Genomic DNA, 25261 nt, shown 5'->3' on the forward strand with positions numbered 1-25261 from the left:
TTAACACTGTACTCACCCTCACCAAGCAAAATTATTTCTCCCCTGTCATTTCCTCTCAAGCTTCAACAATTGATTCCCTCCTAAACCCAACACCTGCTCCTCCCGTAACTACCTTCTCTGCCCAAGACATAGCCACCTACTTTAGAGTACATGATGTCTCTGCTCACAGTGCTAATCCAACCATATTCACCCTTTCCACCAGTAAATAATTTTTAACGACCCAATTCCCTCTGATCTACTCCGTGCCTATTCCTCCACCCTGGTCCCCACACCATCCTATCTATTCAGCCTCTCCCTTTCTACTGTTGTCTACTCTACTTTCAATCATGCCATTATTCTCACTATCCTGAAGAAACCCTCACTAGACCCACTACCTACCTTCTAGATACTGTCCGATCCACTTTCTCCCATATGTTTCCAAACTCCAAAAAAGACTCACCAATTACCTGAACACTAGCTCTCACCTTGACCCTCTCCAGCCTTGCTTTCGAGCTGCTCATTCCACCAAAACAGCCCTTACTAAAGTGGCCAATGACCTCCTCAGTGCTGTCTCAAGACACGTTTTCCCTCCTCCTTCTCCTTCTCCTGATCTTCCTTCTGCTTTTGACATTGTTGATCACCCCCTTCTAATCCCAAGATTGGTATCGGTGACAGTGCTCTTATTTTGCTTCCTTCCTGTCTGACCTCTCCTTTCAAGTTTCTTTCAAAGGTAATTCCTACTCTCCCACTTTCCACTTTGTTGTCGTTCCCCAAGGGTCAGTCCTTGGACTGGTTCTCTTTTCTGTGTCTCCTTTGGTTTACAGTATCATCTGTATGCTGATGACACTCAAATCTATCTCTCCACCCCTAACTTGTCTCCCTCAGTACTGGATAAGGTTTCATACTGCCCGTCGGCCATCTCATCATGGATGGCTAACAGATTTCTGAAATTCGAACTGGATGAAACAGAACTCATCATCTTCCTCCCTCAAATTCAAAATCTCCTTCTGACATACAGTGTGTCCTAAAAGTCACTACACACTTCCTTTTTTTCTATTTCGTTCCAGGTATAATTTGAAGAGACTTGAGGCCATCAGAATAAAACTTAGGCTTTGCAGTTTTTGTAAGCATATAATTCCCTTGACCATGGCTTGCCAATTGACATTGGAGTCGCAATGCAAAATTGACACTTGTCAAAAAAATTTTTAATCTCTGACTGCAGTTCAACACGCGTTTGAAAAGCTTTATGACCGTCACACTGCTCCAATGCGTAATACAATTTACGCTATTTATGGCAAGTTTCTTGAAACAGTATCTGTTCTTTACAAACCTGAGGAAAGCCTGCTACTAACAGCACCAATGAAAACACTAAACTCCTGAAGCAGGTGTTTGCGCAAAGCCCAGAAAAGTCCATCCGGAGGACTGCACTGGAACCCAGCATCAACAAAAGCTTGATTCAGTGGATGCTTCGAAGAGTGATAAAGCTCCACCCGTACCGACTTCAGGTTGTTCAAAAACTTCGAGCACAAGATTATGATGCTCTTGTGGAAATGTGTGAATCACTCCTACACCATTACCAAAACAACCCTCAGCTCTTTGAAAACGTATGGTTCAGGGACGAGTCTATCTCTCATCTCTGGTCGGGTTAACTGAAAAAATTTTCGAATTTGGGGAAAATCAAACCCAGCAGAAATTTTTGAGTGTAGGTTGGTGAAGAGATGCTGCAAAACTTCGGAGAGGCTTGCGTCCGAAGGTGGCTGAAAGTTGTCAAAAATGGTGCTCATGTGGAGGTATACAACTAGTCTTCAAGGCGTTTGAAAGTGAGGGCAAGCTTAGCATGTAAAACTGCAACGACTTCTTTGTTGATGCTAAAAATATGAATTAACTCAGTTTCTTGTGTAATTTTTAGGAATTCATTAAAAGGGTATAGTGACTTTTAGGACACCTTGTATTTCTAACTGTTAACAGCACTGTAATTTGTCCTTCCCCTCAGACCTTCGATTCTGCCTTCTCATTTACTCCTCTTACTCTAATTTGTTGTCAAAAATCTCTGTAAGCCTTTGCTACATTCTTTTTGAAAAATACTTTAATGGCTACTAAAATGTTATCCCTCAATGTGCGGGGAGAATTTGCGGATACTTATTTGATTGTCGTTGGAGACAATAATTTAATTTTCTCTCACACTCAAGATAGGATGTCTATTTATACATCCCCTTCACCTCCTACTGTGCTACAATGCTTTAAGTTTTTTAGGCAGCTTATCAGACGTCACTAGCTGTATGACAGCTGGCGAATTCAGCACCCTACAAGTAAGCAATTTACTTTTTACTCCCCTCCTGACCAAACCCATACCTGCATTGACTACCTATTCATCAATTTACCACTCCTGATATTCACCCTATTTCGTGGTCAGACCATACCCCGATGACTGAATCATCATCCCTCACTCCTGGAACTCAGCAAGTTTACAATCCTCACTTCACGCTTCTCTTGGACTTCAGTTTGCCACATTGTTTATTGTACGCATATGGTTCCCAATTATCTGTAAAAATGTATTATTCTTCCTGCTCCCTCTTTTCTGGCACTACTCCCTGTACTCCCCAGCCTGATAACTCATTGTCTCTCTGCTCCTTAACTCTCCCTATTTCTCTGTCTGTGCTCCTGCACCTTTCTACTTTACTGATACTCTCTAGTGACATCTCACCCAACCCTGGTCCCCCACACTGCCTCTAATTTCCATATACACTGAGCAGGACACTCCCTTCTCCTTACCTCATCCCCATTCACCCTACCCATAAGTCCTTACCCCCTCTCCCTGGCAGTCTATGGAATTCCAGATCTGTTGGCAACAAATTAACCTCCATACACAACCTTCTCCTTTCTATGTCTCTGAACTTTCTTGCTCTCACTGAAACTTGGCTTTCCTCCTCTGACTCTGTCTCTGCTGCTGCTCTCTCCTATGGAGGCCTGCACTTTACACATATCCCCAGACCTGGCAACAAAGTAGGGGGTGGTGTGGGTCTCCTTCTCTCACCTAACTGTACATACAGAGTCCTTCCTACCCTTCCCTCTCTCATTTTCACCTCATTTGAAGTCCACTCTGTCCGACTCTTTAGCCCCTTACCCCTCATTGTTGCTGTTGTTTACTGCCTGGCCCAGTATCACAATTTGTGGATAACTGCATCTTGGCTCCCACACATTCTTTCCCATGACCTGCTTACCCTCATCCTTGGTGATTTTAATGTTGCAATGGATGAGCCCAACCTTCCCTCGTCAGCCAAACTGCTGTCCATTACCTCCTCATTTGGACTCACACAGCACATCAATGGCCCCACACACATAGCCGGACACACTTTAGACCTGGTATTTTCTAAAGACTGCAACCTCACCCTCCTTGACAACTCACCATTTCCACTCTCTGATCATAACCTTATCACCTTCAACCTATCAAACCCTTGCCCTCCATTGCCACATCCAAGACATGGTCAATGGGAGAGAGATATCCGTAACCTTGACCACAACCTTTTCTCAAACTGCCTTGCGTCCTTAACCCCCTCCCTCTCCAAAATCACCTCCCCAGAGGAAGCTGCCACCATGTTAAACCACTCTCTTTCCCTGGCTTTGGATAATGTTGCTCCTGCCACCTTCCGCTACCCCGCCCTGCCAACCCCTGACCCTGGCACAACAATCACTTCAAACAGCTACAAAAGTCTGTTTGTGAAGCTGAGCGCAAATGGAGGAAATCTGGCCTCAGCGCTGACTTCATAGACTACAAAGCCAAGCTTCAAAGCTTTAACACAGAGCTCACTGTCACCAAACAAAATTATTTCTCCGCAGTCATTTCCTCTCAAGCCTCCAACCCACGCAACTCTCCTAAACCCCACACCTGCTCCCCCCACAACATCCTTCTCTGCCCAAGACATTGCCACCTACTAGATAAAATTGACAAAATCAGACATGATGTCTCTGCCTATCGAGCCACTCCAACCATACCCACCCCTTCCACCTGTAAATCATTACTGGCCTCTCTCAGCCCTGTTACTGTGGACGAAGTCTTAACTCTTCTCTCATCATCTCCGTCTACTACATGTCCACTTGACCCAATTTCCTGTGATCTACTCCGTGCCCATTCCTTCACCCTGGCCCTGTATCACTGTCTGTATTAGTCTGTCATTTGCAATCCCTATTTAATGTACAGCGCTGTGTAATATGTTGGCGCTATATAAATCCTGTTTATTATAAATAAAACTAATAATCACTATGGAGGTCTTGTTTGCCCCCTTTAAGACTACAGTATGTCACTGGCCGAGAACAAGGGTTCAGTGGCGCACACTTCCACTCCCTGGGAGGCCCACAAGGTGGTCATTAGGGGCCAGTGTGTGACCTTGAGCTCCCACCCTAAAAGGGACTCCAACCTGCAGCCTGTCCTAACGACACAGGCGTTACGGACTGTGGAGGAGAAGCTCTCTCATAGACCGTCACTGGGCCTCCTACGGGAGGTGACTTCCCTCCGCTCCAAATTGAGGGCCCTGGAGCTGAGGAAGGTCAGCTGGATGATGCAGCATACTAGACAGCTTTACTACCACAAAGGCAACAAGGCAGATACACTTTTGGCATGCAAAGTGAGAGATATACAATCTACTTCCACCCCTATGGGCATTAAAGATGAAAAGGGGATATTAAGGTATGAGCCGTCCCAAATAGTTTCCCGGTTTGAACAATACTACACCCAAATATATCACACGGTGCACCAGGTGCAGAGCTCCATGGGCTCAACTTTACAAGCCACCATAGATGCCTATTTAGCTGAACTGAATCTCTCCCAGTTGAAGACAGAACACCTGGAGCACCTTAATAGCCCCATTACTGAAGAGGAAATCTTCAAGGGTATTTCTCATCTCTCTTCACATAAAGCTCCTGGCTCAGATGGTTTGCTGTATTTATATTACAAAACCTTCTTGCCGAGATTACTTCCCCATCTAGTGGACCTATTTAAATATTTTTTCCATGGTAAACACATTCCGCCTTTAATGTCGTGCTCCCATATTACTGTTATCTCCAAGCCAGGTAAGGATCTGACGGATTGTACTAACTACAGACCTATTGCATTACTGAACTTGGAACTTAAAATTTACTCTGATTTTAGCAAACCGGCTCTCTAAATTTTTACTGTTCCTTGTACACAGGGACCAAACGGGCTTCATCCCATACCGTCATGCCAGTGACAATACGCACAGAGTAATTAATGTTATTGATATTCTCAACAAATGCAAAACTCCTTTACTTGTCTTGAGTTTGGACGCGGAGACGGCGTTTGACCATCTCACCTGGCCTTTCATGTTTTCTACGCTTACTAAAATGGGGTTCTCAGGCCCCTTTGTGGGAGCAATTCACTCCCTTTACAGTTGATTCTCGGCCTCTTTCAAATCGCCTCATGCCTCCTGTACAATGTTGTCCATCCAAAATGGGAGGCGACAGGGATGCCCCCTGTCCTCCTTGCTTTTCGCCCTCAGTATTGAACCACTGGCGGGGGAGAGAGTACGCTCTAATCCCAATATTCAGGGTGTTCCAGTGAAGGGACCCCCTATAAAATCTTACTATATGCTGATGATGTCCTTCTCACACTTACACAGCCCCTAATACTCTCACGAATTTGTAGTCTGAGCTAAACGCTTTTAGCATTGTTTCGTGTTATAAGGACACTTCCTCAAAGACAGAAGCCATGCCTCTACATATACCACCCTTACAACTTTCATCATTAAAGGATAGTTATTCCTTCATGGGGCGGGAACATTCTCTGAGTTACTTGGGAACTAAGATTACAGCTATCTATAACCAACTGTACGCTAATAATTTCCCCCCACTGTTTTAGGAGATATAGAAATATTTGAATAAATGGAAAGGGCACTCACTGTCGCTCTTAGGACTGTGAAAATAATGCTCTTGCCCAAGCTTCTATATTTATTTGAAACTCCCCCAGTCCGGGTCTCGTTGTTGACTTTGAAAAGTTGCTGGCTGGTTTTTTGAATTTTTGGGCTCACAAGCGACACAGGGCGACACAAGCGACACACAAGCGAATTTGGGCTCACAAGCGACACAGGTTATCCAGATCAGTAGTCTGTACACCCAAGGAATTAGGGGGTCTTGGGGCCCCAGACCTGGTTAAATATTATGTTGCAGCTCACCTTCACCACTTGCCCTCATGGACTATGTTATCCTCTCCCAGTGTATGCCAAGAATTAGAGGCAGCTTGGATTGGCCCACTTCACCCTAATGTGATGGTATGGAGCTCCTCCATGTTATTAATGGATAGAGACCTGCTTTCCTCAATGGGGTTTGTGAGGAATATATGGAGAGCGTAAAAGACTAAGTATGGTCTCTCCTCCCAAGCCACTTTACTTACATCCATTATACACACCCCTTTGCTACCCGATAGTTTAACTAGAAATATGTGGCTTCCGTGGAGGGAAAGGGGGCTGTTTCATATTAGGCATATTTTACACCCGTTGGAGAAAAGACTACTTTCCTTTCAGGAATTACAAGTCAAATTTGACCTCCCACAAACCTCCTTTTTTGCATACTTGCAGATAAGGCATTATGTCCTTTCCCTTCAACAATCTCCCAAATTTACTACACTCACTCCTTTTGAAAGAATTTGTGCCTTCTTGTGCCTTCTTCTTGAAAGAATTTATCACCTCCTCCATGTGTTTGCACAGGGGGCTTCTGGCAAATTTGCCTTTATGGGCACCTGGGAAGCCATTTTGGGCGATGCCCTAGACGGAGATGAGTGGTCCAAGCTCTGGGAGGCGGCAAACAAAAGCTCCATATGCACACTTTACAAAGAAAACTTTTGTTCCAATGGTATCACACGCCAGATATGCTGCACAGATGCAGTTCCTCTTTGCTGGAGATGTGGATCCCACTATTTATAGCTATTGGGATAGGGTTAAAAAGCTAATCACAGAAGTGACCCAGCAGCGGTTCTCCCTTGAACCACTTCATCATCTACTGGTATTGCCCTTCACGGGCCTCCCCAAACCTGCATCTAAGCTTATCACACATATTTTGGTAGCGGCCCATACTTTAATATTAGCCAAGTGGAAATCCACACAGCCCCCTCTTTGGAGGATTTACATGCTCGTGTCCGGGAGGTCCGTTTGATGGAATATCTTACTGCTCTCCTCAGAAATAATGTTGCTAAGTTTGAACAAGTCTGGGAATCTTGGGATGCCTATTATGCCCATATACAGGTTTAAAGTGTTGATTTGACTATATGAGCTCTTTATTATTCATCATTCTGGTGCCCCCCCCTTATTCCCCCCCCCTCCCTTTATTGTCCTGTTTACACCCTACCTGTTTATTTTTATTTTTTGTTAATGTTATGTATTTACTGGACATTCATCTTACTTTCTCACCATATGGGATTATACTGTTTGGTTTACATTTTGCTGCTATTTTTAAAATATGTTATTTGTACGATCCTTTTTGATGCACTGTTAATTATCCGGTATACTGTACACTATGTTTATGTTTATACCTAGTCCTTTCCTTGGTATTTCTGTTATTGTTTATGAAAATTCTTAATAAAAATAATAATTTGTAAAACATTATACAAATTTTAAATTATATTCTTTATATAGTTCCTTCTATATTAGGAAAAAAAGTTTCTGAAATTCATAGATATTCTTTATCATTTCTTTATTTTATCAATTATTTTATCATTAATTGGGCTGGGTCAGGGGTCAGCAACCTTTACTATCAAAAGAGCCATTTTGCCTCCACTTCCACTAAAGAAAAATAGTCTGGAGCCGCAAAACATAACACAGTTTATAAACTTTTAAAAGTTTTAATATCTTTTTAATTTTACCTGTTACAACAAGTGTGCATGTGTAGGCCTACTTTGAAATATATTAAACACTGAACTATGCCCCTAGAAGCCTCCAGCTTCTAACGTATCATCCTGTTACATTAGCTGGAGGCTTCTAACGTAACAGGGTAGATTTTTTTGATGGGCAGAGTTCTTTATGTTCTGACGATGCCTTAGCGATGAAATTTTAAGGGGTGTTAGCCACAGGTGTCCCTCATTTGCAGCTTTAATTTTGTTCACCTGTACCCCCCAATCTTGAGTAATTGGGGTTCAGGTGCTAGAAGCCTCCAGCAATGTGTAACGGGGTAGATTATTTTGATGGGCAGAGTTCTTTATTTTCTGACGATGCCTTAGCGATTCAATTGTAGGTGGTGTTAGCCATAAGTGTCCCCCACTTGCACCTCTATTTTGGTCACCTGTACCGCCTCCCCCCATTCCAGAGAAATTGGGGTTCAGATGCTAGATGCTTCCAGCAATGTGTAACAGGGTAGATTTTTTTGATAGGCAGAGTTTTTATGAATTTTTAGGAGGTGTTAGCCACAGGTGTCCCATACTTGCACCTCAATTTTTTTTCACCTGTACCCCCTAAATTGGGGTTTAGGTGCTAGAAGCCTCCAACAATGTGTAACAGGGTAGGGGTTTTTTGATGGGTGGAGTTTTTAGGAGGTGTTAGCCACAGGTGTCCCCCACTTGCACCTCTAATTTTGTTCACCTGTACTCCCTTCCTGTTCCAGAGAAATTGGGGTTCAGGTGCCTCCAGCAATGTGATTTTTTTAGTAGATTTTTTTGATGGGCAGAGTTCTTTATGTTCTGATGATAGCCTAACAATTAAATTTTAGGGGGTGTTAGTCACAGGTGTCCCCCACTTGCACCTACATTTTTGGTTTTGTACATCTCGCCATTCCAGAGGAATTGGGGTTGAAAGGAGGGGGATGTCATTGTACACACCCATTTGTACACGCCCCGTGGTAGATTTATTTCACTGGTAGATTTTTTTCATTAGAACACCGGATAGGGAATCCACCTCCTCCGCAGTGTCTTGGGAGGAAGGGGATCCCCCATCAGAGATCTCCCCGCGGCAGCCGAAGGGAGCCACAACAAGGAGGCTGAAGAGCCGCATGCGGCTCCGGAGCCGCAGGTTGCAGACCCCTGGGCTGGGTGATACCCCACAGTTAATAGGTGATCTTTTGTGCATTATTCTTAGATGGTGCTGTATCCTCATGTAATGTTTCTGCTGTGTTTGCACTTTACAGGAGGATACATTGCCATCTATTGGTGAGACCCATGTGTTGATACAATACTATGAAAAAGTTTTAGGCAGGTGTGAAAAAATGCTATAGTAAGAATGCTTTTATAATTAATTCTAATTGTTTATTGTTATCAGTTTATAAATACAAAATAAGTGAACCATGAGAAGAGAAATCTAAATCAAATCAATATTTGGTGTGACTACCCTTTGCCTTCAAAAAAGCATTAATTCCCCTAGGAACACTTGCACAAAGTCAGGGGTTTTGTAGGATTATGGTGGGATGTTCCAACTATTCCAAGCAGGTGCTAATGATCATCAATTTAATATGTAGGTTGTCACACAGTCATTACCCAAACAAAAACAGCTGTGTGTGAGGGGTAAAACTGGGTGAGGAACAGCCAAAATCTGTTTAAGGCCCTAGTCCAGCAACAGTACTCACCAGACACCAGTCCCCCAATCTAACGCCGTACTCTTCACATATATCAAGTCCTTACTCAGCCCTGGGAGGCTATTTGTGCTGTCCTAGCACGCGGTTGCCCCCAAGACTTCTGTGCACAAGAGATGGTGTCTGGCAAAGGACTGACAGAAGACTAGGAACCCACAGATAAAGCAGTACCAAGATTCTGGCAAAGACAAGTCCAAAATACAGAGCCAGTTCATTCACGGGTAATCAGTCCACCAGACAAGGTATTTAAGGGCAAGACAAAAGCAGAGTCAGGGTCACAGACAAAAGGTCAGTCCAGACAGCTAACACTGGTGGGGTCAGGAACAGGCAAGTTCAGCAACAATAAATTATACAAAATCATACTCAAGCAGCATGTTATACCTGCTTAACACTACAACAACTGGTGATTGTCAGCAGAAAGGCTGTAAAGCCCTAGCAGCCAATGACAGAACAGGATTGATTTAGGAACCAGTCTGCTTCTAAAATCCCATTCAGCTGTATACAGCCTTTGATTGTGTGGTGGGGATGCCGATAAAATATCTCAGACTGCACAGGTAAAGGGAAGCAGGAGCTGCTGCTATTTGCTGCTGCTGCTATTTCTTCTTCTGCTTCTTTCCTGTTTCTGCAAGTAACATAGCTGGACAAAATAAACGTGGTTTGATACTGCGATGGTGCACAGCACGGAATCACAGGCCAAATAAGCATCTCTTCACACTTTGCTACTGAGGTGAGGTTGTGGAAGACAGTTTCACATCACGGGTTATACACCATGGCAAGACTGAACACAGCAACAAGACACAAGGTAGGTCTACGATGTTGTCTTCATTGTAAAAGGTCTCTCCCAGGCAAATATTTGAAAGCATTGCAAAAAATCTGCTGTGAAAACTCTTTTTAAAAAGCAAAAAATAGCACAAAGTTGAGGAACGCATAAACAGTACTCAGACAAGGAAACGTGCAGCAGAAGAAAGACACATTATGCTTCCCTTTGAAATCAGAAGATGTCCACCAGAGCCATCGCCTCAGAACTGCCAGCTGTGAGACTCAGGAAACCAAGGGCTAGTGATCAGTACGATAATGAGTGTCTACAGGCAACAGTGAAGCATGGTGGAGGTTCATTGCAAGTTTGGAGCAGCACTTCAGCAAATGAAGTTGGACATCTAGTGAGGAATAATGGTGTCCTCAATGCTGAGAAAAACAAGCAGACACTTATCTATAATGTAGTACCATAACATAGACATCTGACTGGCCCTAAATTTATTCCACAACAGAAAGACAACCCTATACACACAGCCAGTGTCAATAAGAAATATCTTCAGTGTAAAGGAAAGTGAAGTTGTGAAAATGATGGTATGGTCTGTATGGAGCCCTGATTTCAATATCACCGAATGTGTCTGTGATCAAGAAACAGATTTTAGGCATCCCACACCCACAGAAGATCTTTGATAAGTTCTCCAAGATGTATGGAACAACCTACCAGCTGAGATCCCTCAAAAACTGTGTGCAATTGTACCTAGAAGAACTGATGCTGGTTTGAAGGCAAAGGGTGGTCACTATATTAAATCAAATATTGATTTGATATAGATTCCTCTTCTGTTCATTTACTCTGTATTGGTAATTGATTAAAGAAAACTATTTAGGCTTCAGCATTTTTTCATACCTGCCTAAAATGTTTGCACAGTATTGTATATATTTTGGTTGGATTTACAATTTTTATTTTAGAAACAAAAGATGGAGTGAATCGAGAGGGAGTCAATATGGACTAATTGGTTAAATGTTTTTGTCTTTTTAAAGATATATTACAATTATTATTTTGAATATTATGAAATTAAATAAATTTAATTGTTTTTGTTTTTAGCTTGTATGCTGATTATTAGACGATAGATTTATTTTTCCACTAAAATTACCCATAAAACAAGGACTCTTGTGACTATACATCCTTGTGGGGATGTATTCCCAAGTCTCCAAAATACTATTTAATCTACAATCAGAAATAAAAGAAAGCACTAGCTGCACCCTCCTGTATGTATTTCTTGTAGCTCCGGAAAATCATATTAGTACGGATCATGGGAGGTGCAGATGATTTGCTTCATTTATCACTTAAACAAAAATGGAAGATTTTCACCTGTTATATTGTTACTTTTTATTCTGAATTTACTTGTCACTTCTAAATGATCTATTGTGCAGATCTTAAAGTAAACCTCTCATTAAAATACACAAGGACTGCCATTGTTGATCTGCAACATAAAATTGTAATTGACTAGCTGTTCTCATTCTACCACTTGGGGTTGGTTTAAAAAAAAATATATGCTTTTCACTTTATCTAATTTATCCCCTTAATTAGTAAATGCAGTGAAGTTTTACTTTGCAAATCTAAAAAAGAAAATCAGGCTTTTTTCTTGCACTTGACTGGATGATTGAAATAAGCAGATTTCATCTTATTTACCAAGTAAAGTAAAATATACCTCACAAGGTGATAATACACTTTTCTAGATGAACTTTAATTAAGTTTTACTTTATTAAATGCAAAAATACTTGTGCACACAGCTTAATGTAATAATATAACGCAACTTACACCTCCTTGTTAGTGAACAGTTCCTTTGCATATAGTGCATACAGGTAGAATAGAAATGTACAGTATATACAGTGTAATAGGTACAATGGGTGACAAAGTCCTGTCCCTTACAGTTAATTAACTTGCATGCATTGTTACCAGCTCTTTATACGCCATACTCTTTTGTACTGTATATGCTATGCAAATTTCCTAAAGCAGTAAAAGAATGTACCATTGAGCTAGATTCACTCTGGCGGTTGTGGTGCGGTTACCACTGAACTGGCATCTCGAGAGGTGAGGTTACATGAAGCTTCTCCCATGAATGAGTGGGGGAATGAACAGGGGTGGAAGCTGTCCAAGGTGCTGACCATATTAAGAACTAGTGTGGTGGTGCCTTCCACCAAGATCTGTGCAGATATGCCCAATTCCATGGCAAGTCTGCCCTTACGGTAGCAGTTAAACATTACAGAATAACCATGATATCAATAGTGGTCTCTAAAGAGTCAACAGTGATGTAAACCAATAAATCAAACAAAAATGGAATAAGTTTTTTTTTTGGATGTTATTAATGTTTGTTTTGCCGATTTTAAAATAATAATTGTTTTCCTCTAGGTTCCTAACAGGTTGAGACTGGGGGCCAGCAGACAGTCATATTTTTTGTACGTCACCAGGCAAGGAAGCCCATGTGAGAGCGCAATAATCCTAAATTTTGAGGGAATTTGACTGGGGCCCACCAGAGGTTTTTTTTCTGGTCCCCCTGTGTACCAGTCTTTCTTGTGTTCAAAACAATGGATACATTGAATCAGACAAGTTGGAGCTATTTCATTATGCAAGGTTTTTCTAATGTTCCAGAACACCAAATTTATATATTTGTTCCTGTTCTCCTTATTTATCTTCTTGCTGTTGGAGGGAACACAGCCATTCTTCTCTTAGTGTACATGAATCCTCATCTTCACACTCCTATGTATATTTTCCTATGTAACTTGGCGGTTCTGGATGTGTCATGTTCTACAGTTACACAGTGCAAACTTTTTGCCATGTTTATAACTGGGAATAGAAAGTTTTCTTTCTATTCTTGTATGATCCAAATTTACTTGTTTTTATCTTTTGCTTGTAATGAGCTCTATATACTGACAGCTATGAGTTACGATCGATATATGGCCATCTGCCAGCCCTTACATTATGTGACAGTCATGAACTCTAAAACTTGTTCCTGCTTATTCTTAGTGTGCTGGCTGATAGGATTTGTCACAATTCTACCACACTTGGTGTTATTGTTACACATTTCCTGTTATAAATCCAACATTATCAATCATTTTTTCTGTGACCTCAAACCAGTTATAGAGTTGTCTTGTAGTGATACGTTTGGGTTGGAAGTCTTGATCTTAACAGAAGGTTTAATCCTTTTAGGTCTCACCCCATTTGTTTCTACATTCATCTCATATGTTTTTATTATTATTTCTATTATGAATATCCCTACCAAGATAGGCCGACATAAAGCATTCTACACATGTTCATCACACCTGATGGTGGTCACTCTTCTTTACGGGACACTTTTCTGCCAGTACCTAAGGCCAGCTTCAAATGACACCTTAAATTCCAATAAATTGTTCTCGCTTTTCAACACAGCGGTGGTTCCTGCACTAAACCCCATTATATACAGCTTGAAGAATGAAGATGTGAAGTCAGCCATTAAAGGAACATTGACATGTTTCAAGACAAAAATAAAACAAAAAAAAAAAAGAAAAGAAAATAATGACTGAAACAACATGTTTCATTATCCGCAGTTTATCTATTATCACAATGATTTAAATCAATAAAAATGACACATTTCCTGCATCACTGAACAGAGTTGTTCACAGAGATAAACAGCTCAAGCTAAAAACTAACACCTGTAAGTGAGTGAGGCAAAGTATTACTCTTTTGAGGTTTCTCATAGGAATTTTAGGTAATTTGATTTGTGTGCATCGTAAAAACAAAAAATTGTTATCACTTTTGCTTTTTTTTGTAGGAAAAAGATTTTAATTTCATTTTCAGAGAATGAAAGACGAATGAAAGATGAAGTATGCTTGCCTCCACAAGAAAGTCCAATGTAAGTTATTATGAATATTATACTGCCTGTTTCTGTATATAGAAACATTAGTCCTGATTTGTTAAAGCTTTCCAACACTGGAGAGGATACACTTTCATGGGTAAACCTTGGTGATTCGGCAAACCTCCTATGCATTTCTTAAAAAAACATTTTAATTCTTATGCCAGATTAATTTTAGGTTTGCTGGACTACCAAGGTTTTCCTAAGTTTATTTTGGTTGATTCTTATACATATATATAATATATATATATATATATATATATATATATATATATATATTTTTTTTGTTTTAAAGTTTTTATTGAATTTTTCAAATAAAGTAAACAATAACATTACACAACAAATTTGCATAGAATAACAGGAAGAGAAAAAAAGGGGTGTAAAGGGGTGAATAGGGGGTTTAAAACAAAGAAAGAAGAGTGCCAACCGGTAACCAGACTTCATTAGATTAAACATTTGAGGTCAAATATAGTTCAACACCTTTTAGGTTACAAAGTCTAAGTACAGCAGGCAATAAAGTATTTTTCCAATGGTGACAATAAAAAATATATTATAAATAATTGCAATAGTACAAAAATTTGTGAGGTATACAGGCATGTCGAGTTTAGAGTGAGATCATAGAGGTTGGCGGGTAGAGGTACCTTTTAATCATTCACCCTCTTTGTAAACATTTAAAATGTAATTTAAGGGAACAAAGGGGGGGGGGGATAAGGAGTTCAGGGTTACATAAGGGAGGGGGAAGGGAAAGGTCAGGGTTCCCTGCTTGAATTAAACATGATTATAATCTAACAATGGGTCCCATGTGTTGAAGAACTTGTTAAGGTTGTTTTTAAGAGTACAGGTCAATTTGTCATTGACCATTATCAGTTAAGTTTGTTTTTGGTGAACTCAAGGGGAATAATAGAAGCTTTCCAATAACAAGCAATGGTAATCCAAGCAGCTAGCAGGATATATTTTATTAGTCTAGTTAACTGTTTCAGAGCTATAGCCTCTCATTGCAAAAAAAAAAAAAAAGCACACCCTATTTTCCTTGTGATGTTTTCCTGGGTGACAGAGCATATTAGGTTGAAAATGCGGATCCAAATTCTTTGAAACCTTGGACATCTCCACCAATCATGGAGTACAGTGCCAGTCTGACCACATTCTTGAAAACAAAGAAACAGCGGGATTGGCTTTATGGATCCTAATAGGAACCAGGTACCATTTCATCAAAACCCTCCAATTGGGCTCTATTATCGAAGTGTTCAGAGATATTTTGGAAATGGACACTGATAGATCTTGCCATTCTTGGGCACTCCGCTCCAAATCTGACTCCCATTGTTTCATATAGGAAAGTTTCTTATCGTGTGAGAAGAAAGTGTTTTATACTACCGAGATCCTCCCTTTGGATTCAGTTATAAAACTGCAGGTTTTTTCAAATCCTGTACTATGGTAGGGTAGTTTCAACCCTTTAAGTTTATTTTGAATAAAGGACCTGATTTGTTGATAACCGAAAATTTCTGTATATGGAAGGGAGAGGCTCGGAATAGCCTTGCCATCAAGAAAATCTCAGATTCTGAAAAATCCTTTGTTGCGCTACCAAAAGAATTGAGCCCATTCACAACCTGGAGGAAATTCAGGATTATTCCATAGAGGAGTGAGTGGAGTTTGGGGGGAGTGCAGGTTAAAATGAGGTTTTTACCCAGCCTAAAATGAGGTTTTTGCCCAGACCCTGCAGGTCTCTTGGAGGCGGGAATCCACATAAGGACCTCGATCAGTATTGAGGGGCAGACCAGGGACTCCAGGTCAGTTCATTGTAGTCTTGAAAGCGGAATAGTAGTTTGGCCTAACACTGTGATTTGGGCTGCTCTGTGGTATAACATTATGTTAGTTACACCCAATCCTCCCAATTTTTTTAGGAGTGTACAATGTAGTTGCATTAATGCGGTGAAGTTTGTCTACGCAAACAAATGTTATGACTTTGTTTTGGATATTCTTTAAGACCAGCCTGGGTACAGCAATAGGAAGGGTACGGAAAAGATAAAGCAATCTGGGTAAAGTGTTCATTTTGATTGCAGCTATTCTCCCGAACCAGAAGCGGGGCTAGAATGCCATCTATTCAGATCTATAGCTATTATATACACCCCTATAGCACGAAACAGGGGTGGGTAATTAGCTGAGTATATATTATAATGTTGCCATGAGATGCTTTAAATGTTTTGATATCCTAGAAGCTGCTCAGGATATCCTGGTGTCCTGATATCATATCCTGATGAAGCTGCTAAGACTGTGAAACACATCAGTGTTTACTTGGATTGGAAAAAGTGACATATAATATTTGGACATTTGGAGTTTAGATGCTAAAGAATAAAACTATGTGATTCTTACCTAACTCTGTGGGTTGCTTCTTTTTATTTTTCACCATACCATCTTGGAATGTGAACCATTGTTTTTGAATATAAACAAGAATACGGTCAATACTTAGTACTGCTAGGGATGAGCGGGAATGCCTCTGACTGATGAGTCAGATAAGTACTGATAAGTGCTGATAAGTACAGTCCAGTGACTATGGTAACTTTTGGTCACAACTGATTGGAGGCACGTGAGTGCCTCCAATTAGCTGTGAATCCAGATGAACTTTCAGTAGAGTTTCTCCATTGAAAGTTCAGTTCCATCGGTCACCGGGCTGATAAGTAGCCTGGGGAGCGTGGGAACCTGTGGTCACAGCTGATTGGAGGCACGCGAGTGCTTCCAATTAGCTGTGACTCCAGATGAACTCAAATAGAATTTCTCAATTGAGAGTTCATCTGAGTTCAGTTCACATGGTCACCAGGCTGATAAGTACAGCCCAGTGAACGTGGGAACTTGCGGTTACAGCCAATTGGAGGCACGTGAGTGCTTCCAATCAGCTGTGATTGCATGTGAACTCTCAATGGAGAAACTCCATTGAGAGTTCATCTGAGTTTGTTGAGAACACGACCTTGGGGCGAATCACAAGGCTGTTCTCGCTTACATGTTTTGTAGGTGAGAAAGGCCTGATTCGACTAGAGATTCAATTAAAAAATTTCTCTCGCTCATTCCTACGTACTACATCTCGATACAGTTTAAACAGTTCCCAATATATTTACCTTATGAAGTTGGCTTCTTCACGGGTATACTTAAGACAGTTGTCTGACCATATTCAAAATGAACAGACATATGTATAAGACACAAATAATGGATAAATCACCAAAAAAGAGAATTATTAACATGTATGTAAGATAAGGACATACAAATAATGCTAAATATCTGTAGACATGATTGTATATGTATAGTTTGTACATTTCTATAATAAATGATAACACTTAAGTGCTCCAATCATTAATATATAACCAAAAGAGAATATTACCAATTGTACCAATAATATTACCATCGATAATAGACTGCATATAGCTGCATGCTCTTCTTATGTGTTCTTGTTTCTTCTTATTGAGATTATTTGTTTTACTTTGCCAGAGAATGCAATGTGAAAATAAATGAATTGCTGCATTCATTTGGTTTCACATTGCTTTCTCTGGCACAGTAAAACAATTAATATAGCAATAGCTCTATGATAATTCCTGATAATAGTAATCCTGATAATTCCTGAATATTGAGTTTACCTGTCAGTATAAACTCTGCGGGGTCCACACATAGGCTGCTGTTCAATAGACACGAGTGATGCCGCTACTACACTTCTCAGCATCACTTGTATCTATAAAATGCGGGGCCATGCAAAAGCATGAGAGTGAAACAGCAGCTTAATATGAAATGCAGCTTGTCCTCTGTTACTACGGATTGCAGTAGCAGCAGGCCAGCTGCAATTCATATTAGGAACTCTTTTTGGGGCCAAAAAAAAGGATGTGCCAGGCCAGAGAGTTTGACACCCCTGGCTTAGAGTGACAATGGTTTAATTTCAAACGGCTGTTTCCATATGGAACCTATGTGGTAAATAGGTGGGTAAAATCATTGGCTATGTATTGAAATACATAGGGGTGCTGATACAAAAATTTTTAAAATCAAATGAGAGAAGGTCTTACCAAAAAGGTAAAGGTGTATTTTGGTAAAATTCTAGTAAATGTCCTCTATTGAGGGAGAGGCATCTCATTAGTTTATTCTTGAAAGGAAATGGTTATGAGAAAATACCTAAGGGGAGAACAATAGGGATCAGCATATTGAAGGAATATGAGCAGTCATCTTTGAAAATGGAAAATGATAGAATATGAAAGAGGTTTACTTTCAGTTCTAATTTGGATGAGCTGAGATGGAGACTATGTTGCTATATGGACAGCCAGGGCCTGTTTGGAAGGGAAACTCCACCAGATAAGGAGGTTTGGGATGGGGTTGTACAGGGCCCGGATACAGTATGGGCTCTGTACAGAGCCTGTACATGGTGTTTTGATGATCCAGTGACGTTAGGGATTGGTCTCAGCGGCTGCGCCCGCATCTCAATCGGGCTGGTACCAGTGGGGCGGTAGCAAATACAGCCATCTGGAGAGAATAACAGGTAAATCTGGATGGATGTAAGAGCAACACTCACCGGATAGCCTAAGCACCTGCCTGCAGGTGGCACTTGGTCCCAACTTGTCACACAATTACAGAAAGAGGTACACAGCATCACACCTATGAAAGTGGCCATTTGTAACCAGGTCCCTCTTAGTAAAATCACATGAGAAACTCAGAGAAGCTTCCATGCCTTAATTTTAAAAGGATTTATTGAAAATCCAACACACACATGGACCGAGGGTAAGGGTAGCAGAGTGTCATTAGAATACAGTCAACTTCCAAGCAGTACAATCACATCTGACATTTACAGCAAACCCCAGGAATAATTCCTCCATACCAGAATGTGCTTGTTCCTCAGAGACTGAATTTCAGCACCAGTGAGATCCTGTCCTTTGTGTTGGGCCCTGCCCTAGCCAGACCGCAAAGGCCGTTAGGGTCACCTGGCCTGTCATTTCACTCTATCAGTATCCCATGGCTAGTAGAACCCCTTTACCAATGTACTCCAGCTATTTACCTTCTATATTCCAAAAAGGCACCATGGGCCCAAAATGTGGTGCATCAGGGCAGTCATTGGCTGCTATGTCCAATGCAGAAATAGTTAGTCAACCATCACTCCCTGCGAAAAACAAAGGTCCAGAACTATCCAGAATTCCCTAAGATTACCCACTAAACTTTCACTACATTAAAGGGATGCTTCAACATATCACCATCCGCTGCACTTTTCCTTCTGCTTGCCAAAAGAAGAATATACAAAATATACAGTTTTAGTGTACTGTGTAGGCACAATCAACATTTCTAGATGTTCATAGCCAATATTCACTATTTTTTCAATTCAATTCAACTTTAAATATTATTATTGATTTTGTACAGTAAGCTCTTTGCTGTATAATCAACAACAGATTTAATTTCCCCACAGAAACGTTTTAATTAACAAGGAATTGTCCAATTCCTTATGTCCTGATGGGGATTCATTCCCAAACCACCAACATAATATTTCATCTACAGTAAGAAACAGAGAAGCAAACCTTATAAGAAATGGTCCTGTGTCATCCTGCCCGTATTTTTTCTAATGGTGCAGATCAGTGTTAGTGCAGGCTGCTGCATTGGTTTTGCTCCATTCATCTACAGAATACAAGAGGAAGACTTTTACCTGCTTTTGAATGGCTGTTATTATTGAACCTCCAAGATGTCTGAGTCACTGACCTGTAACAATTATACAGGTTAGAAAACATCAGCCAGTTTTTTTGTGAATGGAGCAGAGTAACACTATTCTCAAGTGAAATGCTCCATACAAAAAACAAAATCATAGCATGGATAGCATGGTTTTACAGTTTGAGTGTTGCAGTCTGCAAACTTTTAGTCATTTGTTTTTATCTCTTGACTGTCAAAACCACCATAGAACAATCTGCAGTAAGCGTTCATTAAATCAATAGATAGACATATAGTTTGGTAGTTCCCTAAATATTTTGGGTACAATATTGCCCCATTTTTTTAAGCAACGATATGGCCACAGTAGGGCCATAGACAGGACCCAATGTAATACTAAATACATATAGTATAGTATGGTACATAATAATAAAAATAGTAAACGTATATGCTATTTCTACATTTTTCATAAATTATAGAAAAGGCACGTCTGTAAATATACTAGAGAAGTAATGCAAAAATAGAATGCACAATTCAAGGCAAATAAACCAATAGTTAGGGCAGGATGGTCCAGCTAAAGTACCTTATTCAGTTTATACTGAAAGCTAAGCTCTATGAAGATATAACTTTTAGACATGAAAATATGTAAACCAATTATTGCTGTTAGTAAATGACCAGTTGTAATGCACATAAACTAATGTAAGCCAGCCAACATCTTTCTACTTTTATGGAATATTCCTATTATTTTGAGTAGCATATTTAATAAAAAAAGACACTGTTACCACTGTAGGTTTCATCAAACAAAGCAGTAGGAAATATTTAATACAAAATACTGCTGCAATGTTGTAACTTCAAACAGCAGAGACGTCTCTGTGCCAATCTTGCATCAATAACATCAATAACATTACAAATATAACTCCCAACCAACCTTTAACGTACCAACAGCATAAAGACAATCTTCATAAGATTTGCACTAGAAGAAACAATTCATAGTAAGCTCATCAACCACTAAAAGCTGCTGTCTTAATGGTCACCCTATGAAAGTTTATTTCATGCAGTGACAGCACAAAATGTTTGAAGAATCGGCATTTCAGGTGACCTGTTATTCTCTGTACTAAAATACCAAACTCTGCCGGGTGGTGGTGGCATCATCACTTTAAATTAGCTTTTACCTGAATGTTGTTGTATGGTAGCTTTGGAATTGAGCTAATAACAAGTATTCACCCACATCTGCAGCATGTTTGCAGTCTTTGATAGTCTGGTATAGCACTCCCACACCCTTAGAATATCTACTCCAGTATGTCCACTCTTTGACCGTTTTCTGTAGCATTACATACATAGAACCTTGTGTCACCAAAGTTGACCAACACGCCCATTAAAATTATATAAATTTCTCAGGTTGTATTTATTAAAATTAAATTGCATTACACTTAAATTAATTTTTAAAATTCCAATAATACGTTAGCAGAAAAATTAAATGACACATTAGTTTCCATGTTTCCATGTTTAGCCAACTTTTACAAACGTGAATAGTAATGTAAACCCTGACCTCATTACAAAATGTTTTGTTTTGTTCACTGTCTGTTGAGAGCCCCTGCTTTTTTGCTGGGCAGATATATCTAAAATGATAGAAGTTACCCATTTAGGGGCTCAGATTATAGAGGCTTCCGATGTGTCCTTTCAGAGATAATTGACCTGCACTGGATACTACTTGGCATTAATTAGAAAAGTTAGGTTGTTAACAATACCAGCAAATGTGCTTTCAAATATCTTTGAAAGGCTTACTATGACTTTAGGGTAAAACCAGAGCCTCCACCATTGATGTGACTTTTTCATCCAAGATTTAGTCTTTAGAAGTTAATACATACATGAAACTGCAAAAATCCTAATATACCATATTATTTACACATTTTTATGCAAATCCAATTTGAAAATCAATGTAACTCTTGATAAAAATATTTGAAACAGGCCACCCCCTAGCCTACCCCTTTAACCCATCCCACAATGCTTTGTAAAAGAAGTTATTCTCACTTCTTCTCCGCTAAAAAAAAGATTGAGTTTTTTCTTTCATACCAACAGTCAAAGGGGAGTGGGGAATCTATTTGTATTTATCCAAATGATTCAGTCTATCATTATGACAGCCTGGAATTGCCAAAGAGGGCATCAGCAGGGCAGAAGGATAACTGAACTGAATAAAGTGAAGACAACCCGTGTATTTGACGGAAGTTTCTTTTACATGTCTGTAAAATCTCCAATGTCCACAACTGCTTAAAAGTTTAATGACATTTCAACAAGTAAGTAGAATGTCCTTGAAGGTAGCAGATGAAATTGTGGTTGTTGATCATTATATAATGTTGAAGATGACCTTACTGCTTATTCAAGCAAATTCTGTGGGTTTAAGGGAGAGTAACAGCAAATTGTCTTTTCCATTATAGAACAGGTTCCGATGAAAAACAAAGAAACTGAAATGATAAATAAGACATACTGGGATTTTTTTATTATGCAAGGGATTTCTGATGTTCCAGAACAACAGATTGTCACCTTTATTTTTATTCTTCTCATTTATTTATGTGCTCTTGGTGGGAACACAGCCATTCTTCTCTTGGTGTACATGAGCCCTAATCTTCACACTCCTATGTACATCTTTCTGTGTAACCTGGCTGTCCTGGATATGTCATGTTCTACAGTAACACAGTGCAATCTTCTTACCATGTTTGTAACAAGAAATAAAAAGATTTCTTTTTATTCTTGTATGTCTCAGATTTACTTATTTTCATCTTTTACTTCCAACGAACTGTTCATACTGACAGCTATGAGTTACGATCGTTATATGGCCATCTGCCAGCCCTTACATTATGTGAAAGTCATGAACCCAAAAACTTGCTCCTTATTGTTCTTGGTGTGCTGGATGTTGGGATTTCTTGCCATTATACCGTACAGTGTGTTGTTGTTACAAATCACCTGCTACAAATCCAACGTTATCAATCACTTCTTTTGTGACATCGCTCCAGTTATGGAACTGTCATGCAGTAAAACTTTTGCCCTGGAAGTCTTGATCTTCACGGAAGGTATATTCCTTTTAAGCCTCACCCCATTTGTTCTAACCCTCATCTCTTATGTTTTTATTATTGGCACGATTGTGAGAATCCCAACCAGCTCAGGAAGACGTAAAGCTTTCTACACTTGCTCATCACACCTGACGGTGGTAACTCTCCTTTACGGGACCCTTTTCTTCCAGTATCTAAGGCCAGCTTCAAGTGATACCTTAAAATCCAATAAATTGTTCTCTCTTTTCAATACAGCCATGGTTCCTGCTCTAAACCCTGTTATATACAGCCTAAAAAATAACGATGTGAAGTTGGCTTTTAAAGGAATGTTGACAAGTTTTAATACAAAAATATTAACATAGAAATGATTAAATAAAAAAAATGTATGTTACATCCTTATAATGAGATCTAACTTGTGGCAATCAATTTAGACAGTAAACTGCATAAAAAACCCAATTTAGCTTTCTCACAAGATTGATATCCCATTTGCCATGCCAGATTACACAAAGGCCTACAACTAATGACTGATATTTTCTATTAGGGGAAAATACTCTTGCATGTCTTTCCTCCTCCTTTCTTCACAGTACAGTTGTAGCCCAAAACCCCCCAACCTTCTTCAGAAAAATTTCTACTTTATGTTGCCCCTACCCTTTCCCTTTTTCAGAGAACCCTATACTGTATATTGACCCAACCCTCCCCTTCCTCAGGGAACCCCCTGCTATATGTTATGCTCTATATTTAATTCTACAAAAATGGTGACAATTGCAATCAGGAATTGTTCAAAGTGCTCTGTGATTGTTTAATACTTCATTTTCTTGAGAATAGAGGAGCACAGTGGCTCAGTGGTTAGCACTCTGGCCTTTGCAGCGCTAGGTCCCAGGTTCATATCTCGGACGGGACTCTATCTTTTTCAGGTTTTTCAGGTTCTCCCCATGTTTGCTTGGGTTTCCTTCCACAATACGCAGTTAAATAAATTTGACTCCCCTATATATATCCCATAGACAACTATGGTAAGGACATTAGATTGCGGACTTTGTAAAGCGCTGCAGAATATGTCGGTGCTATATAAATACTGTATCAAAATAATAATATTGGAAAAGCAGGAGAACATTTTGAAAGGTATTAGGAAAAATTCAGACTGAAAAGGGTTAAATGATCACATAATGGTTTTGATGTCTGGTTTAGGTAGGGGCAGTTTTGTATGTCACCCTAAATGAACAATGCTCTGTACAACTCTACTAAATAAAGCATACATCTGATTTATGGTGTTGTATGTATGTAGAAAATTACTTCCAAATATGTGACAATAATGTATTATCATATTTCAATATTTCCATTGACTATACAAAAGAATACACCAAAAAGGAGAGGGTTACAAACAATAATGTAGACTAAGACAACAAAAAATATTCAATGACACCAACAGAGTCAAAATAGAATAAAAAAGAATAAAAAAGGATGGGGCCCAATAAACAAGACCACCAATTAAAAACCGCATAATGAGATAGTTGCAATAAAATAGATATATCAGATTAAAAAACAAAAGGCCAAATAATAAGTGACCAGGAAAACAGGCCCCGACATAATGATGAGTAGGATTATATTAATGGAAAAGTAATATAATAAAATGTACTACTACTAAGATTAGGGGTTGACACCCCCCCCCCCCCTTTGAGGGTATACCATATAGTTTTTGCATTTTAGAGACATTACCCACTATTGGATCTTTATTTTCTGAATCATAATATAATAGAATAACAAAACCCATGAATAGAATAAAGGGTCAAGGAACTGCGGAAGATAGGGTAGGGAAAACAGAGAGGTTAAGGAGGAGGCTGAGCCTCCCTTGTACTTTGTTGTTAAGAAAGAAATTAATTGATTGCAATTTTGGTCAAAACCATTATTAAGTATCATTAAGCATACAAGTAAGCCAAAGGTACAACAATATTTGTATATAGGGATTTTTTCTGTACTTTTCCCTAAATCATTTTAATATATGTAAGTAAAAAACTAATAACAATTTGATCACAAATACAAAAAAGCATAATCATGTCAGAACATTACATTCGTGCAATCAGTTTTCAAATTTCGCTATATAATTGCTACATACAGATCTTTTACTCTAATTAATTTATGTCAACATAGGTCTCTCTGTTCTTCAAGCGTTTCGACTTCTTGGCTTCATCAGAAGAACATTTTTAAGGAACCTTCATACCTCTTTCTAAATAAACATAAATGAATCATATCATTTGTGATACAATCAACAATAAAAACTCAGCAATATGACTTAGGATCATATACTTACTTTCATTCACAAATGCCATTCAAAAAATTTTTCACCAATTGTTAAATCTTTCTATGATCATGCATTAAAATACCAAT

At 39.4% G+C, this 25261-nt stretch overlaps 1 protein-coding gene across 1 annotated transcript; it reads left to right on the forward strand.

The window, feature by feature from the left end:
- Nucleotides 1-12629: 12629 nt before the first annotated feature.
- LOC140343806 (olfactory receptor 5AR1-like) lies at nt 12630-13854 on the forward strand. Its single transcript, XM_072430687.1, has one exon. It carries the CDS (start codon nt 12880-12882, stop codon nt 13852-13854), a length of 975 nt encoding a protein of 324 aa, XP_072286788.1. The 5' UTR covers nt 12630-12879.
- Nucleotides 13855-25261: the final 11407 nt, after the last annotated feature.

Source organism: Pyxicephalus adspersus, chromosome Z (genome assembly GCF_032062135.1).
Source record: "Pyxicephalus adspersus chromosome Z, UCB_Pads_2.0, whole genome shotgun sequence".
NCBI classification, from domain to species: Eukaryota; Metazoa; Chordata; class Amphibia; order Anura; family Pyxicephalidae; genus Pyxicephalus; species Pyxicephalus adspersus.